Source organism: Hippocampus zosterae, chromosome 3 (assembly GCF_025434085.1).
Source record: "Hippocampus zosterae strain Florida chromosome 3, ASM2543408v3, whole genome shotgun sequence".
Taxonomy (NCBI): Eukaryota; Metazoa; Chordata; class Actinopteri; order Syngnathiformes; family Syngnathidae; genus Hippocampus; species Hippocampus zosterae.
In genome coordinates, this window is record NC_067453.1 from 29,020,356 (window position 1) to 29,036,158 (window position 15,803).

Consider the following 15,803-nt stretch of genomic DNA (forward strand, 5'->3'; position numbering starts at 1 on the left):
TAAAGCTTTATTGGTTTTGTCAAAGGTGACTCCATCAACATTCTTTCATAAATGTGTCAATGTTCACTCATTTCGTCGCCGATTACTTTTTTTTCATACTGAATACTTCATAAGTGCATATTTCATGTGAAACCAACCAAGAAATGTACCAATTTATGTGTATATGTTATTTTTTTTGTGTGTATGTTTTTTTTAATAATAAATTTTGCTTCGGTTGAAGATTGCCTCAACTTTCAACTCATTTAAAGGAACTTTAATGATTGGTTTTGGTTGCGTTGAACAAAAGTCATTTTACAGCCATTTACTGTGCAACATGAAAAATGGTTGACGATACTAAATGTGAAATAAATACTATTTAAGTGGGCTCTTCCACTGGATGTGCATATTTAAGGTTAGCATTTACACACACTGAAACTCTGCTCATGTTTATTTGAAACCAGTTTACGGTAGGGATGATGAAAGATTGAGTTATGATCATTGCGATGAAGGAAAACACCGCTTTATGTTTTATGAAGCCGTGGGAATGTGCACTGGACATTAGGAAAAAAAGAGAACATTGTAAACTCCTCTCACCACTTCCTTTGAGCCAGTGGTGATCAGCTGCTTATGTCACTTCTCTGTCCGAATACATAATCTGTTGTCTTGCAATAGTGAGAGAACCGAATTAAGAAGGAGTAAGGGAGGAAAATTTGGGGAGTGCTGACACTCGTTTTTGTCATTTCGGAGTTGAAGCCTTGGAAAGTAAGTGTGCTTTGGCTAGAATAGCCTTTTGTTTTAATGCCATTGGGACTGGACATCGGGAGGAATCGTTTTTTTTTTTTTTTTTGGTCCTTTTGGCCTTTGAACATCCCATTTGTGTTGTTTTATAGGCGATGGAGAAAAGACATCGAGTCAGCAAGTTGTGTATTCTGCGTGTGCTCTTAACCCTTGCCTCGGTGGTGACAATTATCACGCTTTGGACTATTGCCCTGACAGGAGGAGATGAAGGTGATGATGTTGCTGCTCCTTGGGACAGGTACGTAACAGTTTAGTGATGCTGGCGGGGGCGTTTTTATCTGACTTGGTCTTTAATCGTCATATATGATTCCTGTAAAAACAAAAACAATATCAGGTTTTGAACATTTTAAATGACAGAACACAGCATCAACCAAGCCCCTAATATCCCAAATTTTTATATTGGGCGCCGCGGTGGTCGACTGGTTAGCAGGTTAGAAAAGGAGAGTGAGGAAAAAAAAACTCTTACTGCCTCTATTTTCCATAAAGCCGTGTGTGTGTGTGTGTGTGTGTGTGTGCGCGCGTGTGTGTGTGTTATCCCCTCAGGTACCGACTCCCCACTTCACTGATCCCTCTCTCTTACAACATTACCCTGTGGCCTCATCTAAGCCCTGACCCCGACTCTGGACTCTACCTCTTCACGGGTGAGTCGCAGCATTCAATAGTCGTATCAGAGGAAACACTGGGACACTCTACACCAGGCATGTCCAAAGTCCGGCCCGGGGGCCAAATCCGGCCCGCGGTCGAATTTCATCCGGCCCTCGGCCCCCGTCATAAAATCAGTGCCGTCTGGCCCGCAAGTTGGGCGCAATGGAAGACGTGTTGCATTGACTGAGGTCTCGTAGACTGGTGAGTGATGTTTCATAGAGTACCGCTTCCCTCTAGTGGCTAAATGAGTAATAGCATTCACTAAATGAGTAATAGCATTTAGACACTAGAGGGCATCACTCACGAGTTAACAAGACATCACTCCGTGTTTATATTGACTGATATGTCAAATTTCAAATGATCTTTGCAGTTGTGGATATGTGTATTGCTTGTTCATTTCCCTGTTGTTCCAGTCAAAGGTTTTGTGACTATTGAAAAGTCATGGTGATACCTTTTATGTTTCAAATCAATCAATTTGCACTCAGGAGACTTCTGTTTAAGAAAAAGTCAAGTGAATAAGCAGTTGCATGTGATATACCTGTTTCAAATGAACCAAAAGAAATTCTTAAGATTGTTGAAATTCAAATAAAAATGGAAATGTGAAACAGACTGGCTTACTAAAATTTCTTGAACAATATTGTTGTTCAATGTAAAGAATGTCAGCCAAGGTCGGCCCCCCGACATTTTACCACATAAAATCTGGCCCCCTTGGCAAAAAGTTTGGACACCCCTGCTCTACACAATATAGGCACTATGCAAAAAATCAGGAGATGCTCGTTTTTACGCAAAAGCTTAGCTTGCGCTGTCTGAAAATATAAAGGCCAAAATGTCATCTTGTTGACCAAAGTTGACGAAAGTGTTTGCTGTATAGTCTCCTCTTTTTTCTCCCATTAGGTAGTTCTACTGTGGCGTTTGAGTGTGCAACAGGAACCGATCTGATCCTGATCCACTCTTACAGGCTCAACTACACTTTGCTGCAGAACAAACACATCGCTCTGCTTCTTGCTTCAGGTGCATTCAACATACGCAGCGACAAATACTCACAGAGAGCGATTACTGTACACCACGTGTGCTCTATTTTGCAGCTCAAGAAACACTATATTAAGCAATTCACGCACCCTGTACCTTGATAACGTGATAAGCTGTCCATTGTAGTAAACACTGTCCCTGAAAGGGTGAATCATGATTGTTTTGACCATTTAAGTGAAGTTAACCCTTAGGTCCTTCGAAACAAACAAAAAACCTAAGTTACGCATTTTACAATTTTTGTAATGATGTATGTTGTGTTATACAAACACTCAAAATGTTCAGAGGCATCTGTGCTATCCATACATATATAGTTTTTATTAGTTCTTTGGGATTTTTTAGTCTTTATTTTTTGCAAGAGGAAAAAAAAAAATTGTGTCCGAAGGTCCCAACCAAGCCCTACTAACAATCCCGACCAGACGTGTTCATGTAAAATGCGTTGGTTTGAAGCCTCCTGCAAAAAGGCAAACTCATTTGCGATCCTCTGGCGCCACCTAAAAGTTGCACAATTGGAATGACCTCAACCCAACAATGTGGCATGCATACGTCTGTCCAAGCGAAAACAAAGCGATTGACGCAAAAATCGCGTGAAATGCATGTATACACATTAGGTTTACGATGCATTCAAAAATATGAATTATAATGGGTCTCTATGGTGCAAAATATGTAAATTGTGAAGATTAAGGTATCAAAACGTTTTTTTATTATTGCTGCAATGCCTGAGAATTATTAGCCGGCGACGTCATGAAATTTCAGCCATTTTAGAACCCCCCCATACGTTTCAGCTCTCTCGTGTTTTTCCGAATGCCTCTGCCTTTGATTCAAAGACATAATTTTACATTTATCGCAAACGGTGGACTAGAGGGTTAAACATGTCTGGAAAACCATTGATGTGAGCCAAATGTCATTTGGTGATCAGTCCAGGTTCGGATGCAAGCGTGCATACTGCATTTCACGTTGTATTTTCATGCAGGTGATGGTTTTGTTCCAAGTATTACGGCCACCTGGTTGCAGCCAAAGCAACAGTATCTGGTAGTGCAGCTAAACGGAGTTTTAACTCAAGGAGAGACATACCTTCTGTACACCGAGTTCACCGGAGAGCTGGCTGATGACTTAGCTGGCCTTTACAGAAGTGAATATGAGGAGGATGGCGTCAGAAGGCAAGTCGTATTGTATATTCCAGCGCGGTCTTTGCATATCAGTTTTGCACGAGGTAATTCCAGGCTCTCCGAATGACGGTGACTTGTTCACAGGATTGTTGCTAGCTCTCAGATGCATCCAACTCACGCAAGGAAAACCTTTCCTTGTTTTGACGAACCAGCAATGAAAGCCGTTTTCAATATAACCCTCATCCACTCACCTGAAACTGCAGCCCTGTCCAATGGTGATAAAACAGGTCAGTTTCAACTGCACTATTCATTCCTATCGTCGATAGGCCCTCTGCTTCTTTTGTTTTAGCCTTGAATACATTCAAACGTTTGAAATCTTCTCTTCGAATCTTTTCTGCAATATAATCACGTCCCGGGGCGGCCCGGTAGTCCAGTGGTTAGCACGTCGGCTTCACAGTGCAGAGGTACCGGGTTCGATTCCAGCTCCGGCCTCCCTGTGTGGAGTTTGCATGTTCTCCCCGGGCCTGCGTGGGTTTTCTCCGGGTGCTCCGGTTTCCTCCCACATTCCGAAAATATGCGTGGCAGGCTGATTGAACGCTCTAAATTGTCCATAGGTGTGAGTGTGAGTGCGAATGGTTGTTCGTTTCTGTGTGCCCTGCGATTGGCTGGCAACCGATTCAGGGTGTCCCCCGCCTACTGCCCGAAGACACCTGGGATAGGCTCCAGCACCCCCCGCGACCCTAGTGAGGGTCGAGCGGCTCGGAAGATGAAGGAATGAATGAATAATCACGTCCCCAAATGTCATCGGACGAGTAAGGTTGGGGAAAAATGTGATGTGTTGATTAAAATCATCATAATTCAGGAGTTCTGGCTCCGACCCTCCGGTGTGGAGTTTGCATGCTCTGCCCGTGCCTGCGTGGGTTTTCTCCGGGTATCCCGGTTTCCTCGCGCATTCCAAAAACACGCGTGGCAGGTTGTTGGAACACTCCAAATTGTCCCTAGGTGTGACTTTGACCGCGGATGGTTGTACGTCAATGTGTGCTCTGCGATTGGCTGGCCAGTTCAGGGTCCACCGTCACCCTCCCCACCCCCCGCCTACTGCCTGGGATAGGCTCCAGCACCCCCTGCGACCCTTGTGAGGAGAAGCGGTTGAGAAAATGGATGGATGGATAATCCAGAAGCAAAAAAAAAAATTCTTCCTGAAGAAAAATGCACTTTTGCGATTTCAAGTAACCACAAAGCACAACTACCGCTAAGTATTATCATTTTTGCATGTCGTGGGTGGAGGATGAAATACAACAACTGGCTGCTAGGATGACCTTCACTCCCTACCCGGTCCTCTGCAACGAATGCGTCTCCCATTGATTTTCAATATTTGTGGAACAATCATTTTGTGTTTGCGGCTATTTCAGATGCAGTCAACACAACTATTGATGGCATCGCTGTGACGAGGACCACCTTTGAGCCAACGAAGAAAATGTCAACGTATCTGTTGGCCGTTGTCATTTCAGACTACACACACCTCACTGACACACAAGGCGACATCTTGGTACTATTTGATTCGTGGCAATTAATTTTTTTTGATATTGTAAAATGTTCTCCTCCAAATATGCTTATTATTTGTGTCACCAGGCTTGAGACCCTCATATTAATATAATACATTATAAATGCCCATTTTAATCACATTGTACATGCTGACTCGAATTGCTGTATCATTCCACACACTTAAAATGTGAATATCAATGTGTTGTTTTTTTTTCTCTTTCGAAAACTTACATTAAGACCTGATGATGTGCAATCAAAACACATTGTGTGTTTTCAGCTACGCATCTGGGCTCGCAAGAAGGCCCTGGAGCAAGGACAAGGAAGCTATGCGCGTAATGTGACCAGACCCGTATTGGAATTTCTTCAATTCTATTGCAACATCTCCTATCCTCTAAGGAAGTTGGGTGGGCCTCATTCATAGTTACAATTTTCCCCCTGATAGCGATTCTCGACAACAACAACAAAATGCTCTTTGCTTGTCTGTGCTTTGTTTGTGAAAACGTTCGAGGCTGCCTCCAAAGGCCTTCCAATGACCTTTTTCTCCTGCTCTCTCATCTCATAGATCAAATCGCTCTGCCAGACTTCTACTATGGGGCGATGGAGAATTGGGGTTTGGTGACGTACAGAGAAAACAAACTGCTCCACAGCCCCTTGACCTCCTCCGGTCGAAATAAACAGAGCACAGCCATCATCATCGCTCATGAACTAGCGCACATGGTCTGCTGATGATTTCATTCTCGTACGTAAAAAAAGGGAGTCCTTAAAAATATGGTGCTGCGCGATGTCATTCTCTCATGCAGTGGTTTGGGAACCTGGTGACCCTGCGGTGGTGGAATGAGGTGTGGCTCAATGAGGGCTTTGCTTCTTATGTGTCTTATCTGGCAGCTGACCGTTTTCAGCCGACTTGGGGCATGGTGAGGACCTCATTTCGTTCTTTATAGTTTCAATAGTTCGCCATATATGCAGCTAAGCAGCTTTTCTTCTGTTCTTGGCAAAACATTTTCATTTTTTTCCCCTCAGAATCAGAATCAGAATCATCTTTATTGGCCAAGTATGTAGAACACACAAGGAATTTGTCTCCGGTATAACACGCTGCACTAGTATCATCGTAAACAACAAAATCATTGAACCATTTTAGAGTAACCAGTAGTTTTGTAGTACCATTTTGTGGTGCAAGAAGAGTGACTATGTCAGTGACTGTTTAAGGAGTTAATGGCTAGAGGGAAGAAGCTGTTTAAGTGTCTGCTGGATTTGGTGCGCATGGATCTGTAGCGTCTGCCTGAGGGGAGTGGCTGAAAAAGGTGGTGTGCAGGGTGCGGGGGATCCAGGAGGATTTTCCGTGCCCTTGTCTTGATTCTTGCAGTGTGCAAGTCCTCAAGAGTGGGCAGGGCGGTGCCAACGATTTTTTCTGCCGTCCTAACTGTCCGTTGAAGTCGGATTTTGTCCTTTTTTGTGGCGGCCCCAAACCAAACCGTGATGGAAGAACACAGGATTGACTCGATGACTGCCGTGTAGAACTGTCGTAGCACCTCCTGTGGCAGGCCATGCTTCCTCAGCAGCCTCAGGAAGTACATCCGCTGTCGGGCCCTTTTCAGGATGGAGATGGTTGTTTAAGACGTTCCAGTCCCACTTGTGCAATGATGCTAATGTTACTCTTTTGAGTGGTGCGCGGACAGTTTTGTTTGCCTACCGACGTAAATCTCCCGAAACTGACTCACTGATATCACTTTTTCTTTGTTCTAGAAAGATCAGTTTGTGCTCCGAAAAATCCACACAGCGTTTGCAGTTGATGCCTTGACCTCCTCTCATCCTTTGTCTTCAAATGAAGACAGTGTTTTACTGCCTGAGCAGATCACTCAGCAGTTTGATACCATCTCATACAGCAAGGTTGAACACATGCATGCATAACTTGAACACCCAACCGCATCCACACACACTGGGGGAGAATGTCCCCGGTCAGGTGCATGCACCACATGGGGCCCGTCTCTTTCATAATTGCCACTGGCCCTTTTTCAGGGTGTGACGATGGCAATGTGTGGTGGCGCCGGACCCTTGTCTCGGTCAGCTTCAGTTGCTAAAATAAGAATACAGTATCACTAATTTCTCTGAATATAACTTTTATTGACTTTTCTTAGGCGGCCCGGTAGTCCGATGGTTAGCACGTCGGCTTCACAGTGCAGAGGTGCCGGGTTCGATTCCAGCTCCGGCCTCCCTGTGTGGAGTTTGCATGTTCTCCCCGGGCCTGCGTGGGTTTTCTCCGGGTGCTCCGGTTTCCTCCCACATTCCAAAAAAATGCGTGGCAGGCTGATTGAACACTCTACATTGTCCCTAGGTGTGAGTGTGAGTGCGAATGGTTGTTCGTTTCTGTGTGCCCTGCGATTGGCTGGCAACCGATTCAGGGTGTCCCACGCCTACTGCCCGAAGACAGCTGGGATAGGCTCCAGCACCCCCAGCGACCCTAGTGAGGATCAAGCGGCTCGGAAGATGAATGAATGAATGAATGAATGACTTTTCTTAGCGCTTCTCTTGCTTTAAATGTTTCTCACAGTCATGCTTTGCAAGTGCTGAATAAACCACAGGTGGGTGTTCCGTCACTGGGACGGAAGGGTCCCGACCATCTGTCCAAGATGGACATCCATTTGGGGGACGGAGGATGTGAAGTTTATTTTTATTTTTTATTTTTTTGAAACAACGGACAAAGCAAGGTTGGCAGTGTATTTTCATCCATCCCCGTAATCATCCCTAACCGGGTCAAGTACCAACAGATTCTCGTTTCATAAACGACTGACAGAAACACGCCCAGCCTGTTTTGCGTGTGTCATCCACTACGACTTCAGAGTGGACTGAATGTGAAATATCACGACGGGCCGCTTGTCTCGTGCGTGTTCACCGTGTTTGCTTCAAGCGGACAAGACGAGAAGTGTACTCGTCCTCCGTCTCAAAAAGTTTACACATCTCCGGTGGGGTGGTTGTGTTCACAGCTAAATGCTATTGTTGTTTTTTGATAATTTATTAGAACCCTTTGCAGTAGTAGTAGTACCGGCAGTTGTAACAGAAGTAATAGCAGAAGCAGGTAATAACCATATAATAACAAGTAATAACCAATAAGCACACATACATGATGTAAAAAATAAATACCGGTACATTTATCTTTCCGCATCACGATGTAAATATGTACTGTATATAATTGACATTAATTAAGACCTTTACTTTAACAATACTTCAATGATTAACCCCAGTTGCAACGCCATTTACTTCGTTTAAACATCAAATCGCAGCCGGACAAACATTACAACTATGCAAAAAAAGAACTTAATAGACACCACTGTTCCAGCAACACTTTAGCCCACGCTGTTTAAAATGCCAGACAAAGGAACATGTGAGCATAATATCAATTGCATAATTACTTGATCGGTATCTGTATTGTGTTATTGATTTTCGCTGTTGTTTTCTGGTCCCTCAGGGTGCAGCAGTTTTGAGAATGTTGTCTGATTTCCTGTCAGAGCCCGTCTTCGTCCAAGGACTCAATGTATGCGGTCTTTTTGAAACACATTTTTATCCATTAGTTTTGCTTCAACAATTTTATTGATAAATCATAATTAGCAAGATTGTCCACAACCCACAAACTAATTGCAAATCTAATGCGGCATCATCTGCTTGTCTTTTTTTTTTTTTTTTTCCAGAAATATTTGAACCACTTTGCCTACAGTAACACAATAGGAAATGACCTATGGGACAATTTACAAACGGTAATGAGTTTACATTCCTTTTATTACAGAGATTTGATTAAATCTGCTGCTGCTTATTGGTCACTGGAGATGAAAATATCTTTCAAATCTCAGGTCTTCAACTAAAGGTTGATGTCAAAATGCACAAGTGAGTGTACGGATTGTATTAGAAATAGTGCGAAATGCATGAAAAATTGACACAAATACAAAACTTTTAATGTGCGACTTTGTTAAAGCTCCTGTAATTCTATCACATGACGAGGTGAATGCAAACAAATATATTAATGGAGAACTGATTCTTAAAAAAAAATCGGATAAATGCTTAGGGCTCTAGTTTCATGCCCGACGTAAATCCGCCGTGGTATTTTTGTGCGGAACGGGAGCCTCATCAGATATCTGTTGAGTAAAGGCCATTTTATTTGAATGAGAATAACAATAATAATTTGCTCGATCAACTGATTCCTACAATGGTTTTGAGCAGTATTTCCTAGGGATATGCGAGCACATTATAAGGGGTACAGGGAAACGTCATTTATTTCCACAATGATATTTCAATAGTCATTCCATAAGCCGATCAACAAAATGCTATGGGTGTGCTACAACTTGTTTCCTTGGGGAGACAATAATGTGTTTGCGCTCTATCCATCCATCCATCCATCCATCCATCCATCATCTACCGCTTATCCGGGGCCGGGTCGCGGGGGCAACAGCTTTAGCAGGGGAAGCCCAGACTTCCCTCTCCCTAGCTACTTCTTCCAGCTCTCCCCGGGGGATCCCGAGTCGTCCCCAGGCAATCTGGGTGACATAGTCTCTCCAGCGTGTCCTGGGTCTTCCTCGGGGTCTACTCCCGGTGGGACATGCCCGGAACACCTCACCGGGGAGGCGCTCAGGAGGCATCCGAATCAGATGCCCAAGCCACCTCATCTGGCTCCTCTCGATGTGGAGGAGAAGGGGCTCGACTCTGAGCCCCTCCCGGATGACCGAGCTTCTCACCTTATCTCTAAGGGAGAGCCCGGACACCCTGCGGAGAAAACTCATTTCGGCCGCTTGTATCCGGGATCTCGTTCTTTCGGTCACGACCCATAGCTCGTGACCATAGGTGAGGGTTGGGACGTAGATCGACCGATAAATTGAGAGCTTCGCCTTTTGGCTCAGCTCCTTCTTCACCACGACAGACCGATACAACGTCCTTGGGGAGACAATAATGTGTTTGCGCTCTATCGCACGTGCGCTAAAATAGCATAACATTAATGCAGCCTTTCTCAACAGGCCGTGGAAGCGCACAATCTGTATCTTCCTCATCGAGTTCATGACATCATGAATCGTTGGGTGCTCCAAATGGGCTTCCCTGTTGTAATGATCGATACTGCCACGGGAAAAGTGACCCAGAAGCATTTTTTGCTGGACGCTGAGTCCAAAGTCTCAGTGGAATCACCATATAAGTATGCATTGTTTTTAATTGTACCAAGGATTTTTTTTTAATGCAAATTATTTGATGCTATCCAATTTGCTTTTTATCATGAATTTTTGACAGCTACGAGTGGCTGATTCCAATTCAATGGATGAAGTTTGGCGACGTCCAAAGACCTATCTGGTGGCTGATGAAAAAAACAGGTATTGAACATAACGGACGACCGGTAATTTAATATATGTCTTAAAAATGCACAAACGGGTGCTTAGAGGATTGATGACATGCTCTTGTTCCATAACGCGACTTCACTTCATAGAACACAACCGTAATGTGTAGTTCTTCCATCCATTCTCTGTCGCCCTTGTTCTCATTCGGCATGCAGCTGACTTATGGCGAGAGACTGGGTACGGCCTGGACCGCTCACCAGTAGAGACAAAGAACCAGTCACACCAATTCACACTTTTTGTTGCCTCTTTTAGAAGTAAACTTGGAGATGAGGAGCGGCGGCGCCTTGTGGATTCTTGCTAATATCAACGTCACGGGTTATTATCGGGTAAATTATGATCCAGGAAACTGGGAAAGACTTCTGGCTCAGCTGATCAGAGATCATCAGGTACAGTATACTGTGATTTCAATACTTAGCCATCATTTTGTGGTCCTGTCTTACTTTTTCGTGGAATAAATAGAATTGCTATCATGTTTTATGTGCGAACATTAAAATGTCTTGCGCAGGTTATACCGCTTACAAACAGAGCTCAGCTTGTGGATGATGCCTTCAATCTGGCCAGGTAGAACATTCAAGTGTGTCTCTGATGTTCTTCTCCATTTGCGACCTGTTACAGGTCATTTGCATCGAAGCATTTGTGTTTACTTTGCAGAGCTCGGCTCGTCTCTGCCTCGCTTGCTCTGAGAACCACGTCTTATTTATATGCTGAGACCGAGTACATCCCTTGGCAGACCGCTTTGAATAACTTTCAGTATTATTACCTTATGTTGGACCAAACTGAGGTCTATCGTCCTATGCAGGTACGTTAAAAAGTACCTTTTAATCAAAAGTCAGACACGTCATGTTTCTACTACCTCGTAGCTATACTTTTCTGAAACACTTCCAGGAGTACATGAAGAAGCTGGTCACCCCTCTTTACCTGTATTTTAAAAACATGACGTCAGACTGGATCCAGATTCCACAGAGACACACAGACCAGTGAGTATATCGCGATAATTGGAGTGTATTGTGGCAGGATCTTTAAAGCCCTCCTCAAAACTCACTTGTATTCTTTGGCGTTGGACTCAGCATGACTTAGATTTGTTCTTGATTTTACTGCTTGGTGCTTTCTACCGCCTTTATTACCGATTCGTCTTACTGTTTATTGTGCATGTTAAATCGCTCCATGTACAGCACTTTGTGTTGAGCCACTGACAGTACTGTTGATGTTTGACATTTGTTGTTTTGCTGTGAGTTGTGGGAAATTGTTCAGCCATCAAAGGTAGACGGCGTGCGTTGACTGTTCAAGAGCTTAAAAGTAAAAATCCAATGTGCATTAGTTATACGTGTCGCTCGCTTGATCGATATCATTTAGCGCTTCCTAGTGTAAAATTATGTTAATCAGAATCAGAATCAGAATCATCTTTATTGGCCAAGTATGTAGAACACACAAGGAATTTGTCTCCGGTATAACACGCTGCACTAGTATCATCGTAAACAACAAAATCATTGAACCATTTTAGAGTAACCGGTAGTTTTGTAGTAGCATTTTGTGGTGCAAGAAGAGTGACTATGTCAGTGACTGTTTAAGGAGTTAATGGCTAGAGGGAAGAAGCTGTTTAAGTGTCTACTGGATTTGGTGCGCATGGATCTGTAGCGTCTGCCTGAGGGGAGTGGCTGAAAAAGGTGGTGGGCAGGGTGCGGGGGATCCAGGAGGATTTTCCGTGCCCTTGTCTTGATTCTTGCAGTGTGCAAGTCCTCAAGAATCCTAATTTAAGGAAAGATACTACACATTTTCTCACGATTCAAAGCCGTTCCCAGAATTCTTCCTAACAGGTACAGTACGCATCATGCTTTTGTCAAATCCAAATCAAATATATGCTGCTGCACAGAATTCATAAGTCTCGCACGAACTGACGCTAATCTATGCATCCCCCCCCAAAAAAATTCATTGCCACTCTGCTGACCTTTTGGCTTTGGAAAGACAGTGTTTCAAACAGCAGTCGTCATGATGATGTGTTGAGGAGATAACACTGAATGATTTGTCAAAAATAACTTGAAAACAGGCCTGGTAGTCCAGTGGTTAGCACGTCGGCTTCACAGTGCAGAGGTACCGGGTTCGATTCCAGCTCCGGCCTCCCTGTGTGGAGTTTGCATGTTCTCCCCGGGCCTGCGTGGGTTTTCTCCGGGTGCTCCGGTCTCCTCCCACATTCCAAAAACATGCGTGGCAGGCTGATTGAACACTCTAGATTGTCCCTAGGTGTGAGTGTGGGTGCGAATGGTTGTTTGTTTCTGTGTGCCCTGCGATTGGTTGGCAACCGATTCAGGGTGTCCCCCGCCTACTGCCCGGAGACGGCTGGGATGGGCTCCAGCACCCCCCGCGACCCTAGTGAGGATCAAGCGGTACGGAAGATGAATGAATGAATGAATGAATGAACTTGAAAACATATTGCGATCCAAGCCACCTTCAGGGAGGATGAACAGAGGCTATTCCAAGGCACGCATAATAAATGGACCAATGACAGATCCCGCTAATGGCCATGCTGTTTCTGTCCTGCAGGTACAATCAGGTGAATGCCATCCAAATGGCCTGCAGGACTGGAATAACACATTGCCAAAAGTTGACCAGCACCTGGTTCAAGCAATGGATGGACAACCCTCAACATAACTTGTGTGTGTTTGTGTGTGTGAGATACATGATATTCCATTTTTTGGGAACATATGACCATCGTGTATTTCTCTTGACAGAATCCATCCACACCTGCGGGATGCAGTATACTGCAGCGCCATAGCGTCTGGTAACAAGGCAGAGTGGGAGTTTGGCTGGGCCCAGTTTAAGAACACATCTGTCGCCAGCGAGGCAAATCGGCTCATGTCTGCCCTGGCCTGTAGCGGCAACACACGATTGCTGAAGAGGTGAGCGCATTCTACACATTCACGCTTTGCATACAAATGATCTCAATTGGAATCCATCTGTCTTCAATAGCTGCTATCCCTGATTTCACAGGTATCTTTCGTACACCTTAGAGCCATCTATGATTCGCAGGCAGGACGCCGCTTTCGTAATCGGGGCCGTGGCCAGAAACAGTTTGGGTCAGGAATTAGCATGGGACTTTGTTAGGCTACAATGGGACTACATGTTCACTCAGTAAGTACTCTACAATGATGCATAATTCTGTGGGAAATGGATAGGAACGAATGTGTGTGAAAACTCAAAACTCACTTGTATTCTTTGGCGTTGGACTCAGCATGACTTAGATTTGTTCTTGATTTTACTGCTTGGTGCTTTCTACCGCCTTTATTACCGATTCGTCTTACTGTTTATTGTGTATGTTAAATCCCATGTACAGCACTTTGTATGCAGCGATGGCTGTTTGAAAGTGCTCTGTAAATACTCTTTACTTGACTTGACTTGAAATATGTTTTTTTTGCATTATTCTTTTTTGACTGAATTTGATTTTGATTTGTCTTTTTTTCATCATCTGGTTTCTGTGTTTAACGTTACATTTGGACAGGTCATTTGTAGTTTCCCGTCTTGTAATTTCCATATTTATTTGTGTTGGTGAACTCGTTCAAAATTCAATTCAAAAAGCTTTTTTTTAATTGAATGAACGTATTCAGTTCATCCATCCATTCATCCATTTTCAACACCGCTTATCCTGAACAGGGCCATGTGTTGTGTTGCTGGAGTTTATCCCAGCTGATTTAGGGCGGAAAGCAGACTGCACCCTGAACCCGTCGCCAGTCGGTCGCAGGGCACATACAAAGACAAATGACCATTCACACCCGCATTCACACCCGCATTCACACCGTCACTGAGTGGGAACTGATCCCAGGCTGGCCGCACACAAGCCAGGCGCATGTACCACGGCACCATCAGCGACGTCGTGCGTAGTTCGTAGTTCATATATTTGTATCGGATGATTTATTATAATGACTTTTTACACTACATTACAGTGTGCCATTACCCTTAAAATACTGGCAGGCCCAAGGGCAGATCTTGAACATTCTTGCAGCTGGCCTGAGAACGCTCATGACCATGATAAGTGGAATAAAGTGGAAATTGTTTCTGGTTAGGCGGCCCGGTAGTCCAGTGGTTAGCACGTCGGCTTCACAGTGCAGAGGTACAGGGTTCGATTCCAGCTCCGGGCCTCCCTGTGTGGAGTTTGCATGTTCTCCCCGGGCCTGCGTGGGTTTTCTCCGGGTGCTCCGGTTTCCTCCCACATTCCAAAAACATGCGTAGCAGGCTGATTGAACACTCTAAATTGTCCCTAGGTGTGAGTGTGAGCGTGGATTGTTGTCCGTCTCTGTGTGCCCTGCGATTGGCTGGCAACCGATTCAGGGTGTCCCCCGCCTACTGCCCGAAGACGGCTGGGATAGGCTCCAGCACCCCCTGCGACCCTAGTGAGGATCAAGCGGTTCGGATGATGAATGAATGAATGAATGTTTCTGGTTAACATGTTCTTCTTTCTAGATATAGTATGGGCTTCTTCGATTTTGCCTCGATAATTGATGAAGTCACAGCAAGATTTTCCACACCTGCCCACTTACAACAGGTCTGTCAATGTTAAGAATAGTTCTGTGTTTTATGGATGTGTCTGAAATATTTTTCATGCCTCTTCTGGTAGCTGGAGGATTTTGTGAGCGAGCACCATGCTACTGGCTTTGGTTCAGCAACTCTGGCAGTGGAACGGGCCCTGGAGAGGACAAGAGTCAATATCAAATGGCTACAGCAGAACAAACAGGAGATCTTAGACTGGTTCACCAGACAGACAGACTAGTGAAGTATCAGAAAGTAAATGTTAGTCATTTGCTTGTTTAAAAAAAAAAACCTTCTGGGTCTTGAGGAGGGAAATTAATTATTATCTGGGATGGAATATTACAAGGTAAACATATAGTCAATATAAAAAGTGTACATCTTTGTTTAAAGGACAAAAATAAACCATTGAACAATATTTTTCCCACCATTATTGTGACCTGTGGCATGTAGGTAGTGTTAATTTTATCAGCTATTTAAAAATTTTCACAATGGTCACGGGGGATGCCGGAGCCTATCTCAGCTGTCTTCGCCCGGTGGGCGGGGGACACCCTGAACTGGTTGCCAGCCAATCGCAGAGCACACATTGATGGACAACCATCCGCGCTCAAACTCACACTTAGAGACAATGTAGAGTGTTCCATGAACCTGCCACGCATGTTTTTGGAATTGGGGAGGAAACCGGAGTACCCGGAGAAAACCCACGCAGGCCCAGGGAGAACATATATATATATATATGCATGTCCATATATTTAGTGTTGAAGCTGGTCTGCATTATAATTTGTGAACATTTCAATATTTGTTTCCAAATTGCCATCCG

General features: G+C 44.3%; 1 protein-coding gene across 1 annotated transcript; it reads left to right on the forward strand.

Annotated features, from left to right (window-relative positions):
- The first annotated feature begins 554 nt into the window (after window positions 1–554).
- Window positions 555–15,467, forward strand: LOC127598381 (aminopeptidase Ey-like). Its single transcript, XM_052062223.1, has 24 exons — window positions 555–741; window positions 870–1,015; window positions 1,321–1,418; window positions 2,317–2,433; window positions 3,422–3,608; window positions 3,702–3,844; window positions 4,970–5,106; window positions 5,380–5,506; window positions 5,665–5,819; window positions 5,903–6,016; window positions 6,846–6,989; window positions 8,566–8,631; window positions 8,786–8,851; window positions 10,100–10,272; window positions 10,365–10,444; window positions 10,721–10,854; window positions 10,974–11,029; window positions 11,120–11,267; window positions 11,354–11,445; window positions 13,007–13,117; window positions 13,195–13,362; window positions 13,454–13,594; window positions 14,921–15,002; window positions 15,075–15,467. Exons 2-24 carry the CDS (start codon window positions 873–875, stop codon window positions 15,225–15,227), a joined length of 2,835 nt encoding a protein of 944 aa, XP_051918183.1. The 5' UTR covers window positions 555–741; window positions 870–872; the 3' UTR covers window positions 15,228–15,467.
- Window positions 15,468–15,803: the final 336 nt, after the last annotated feature.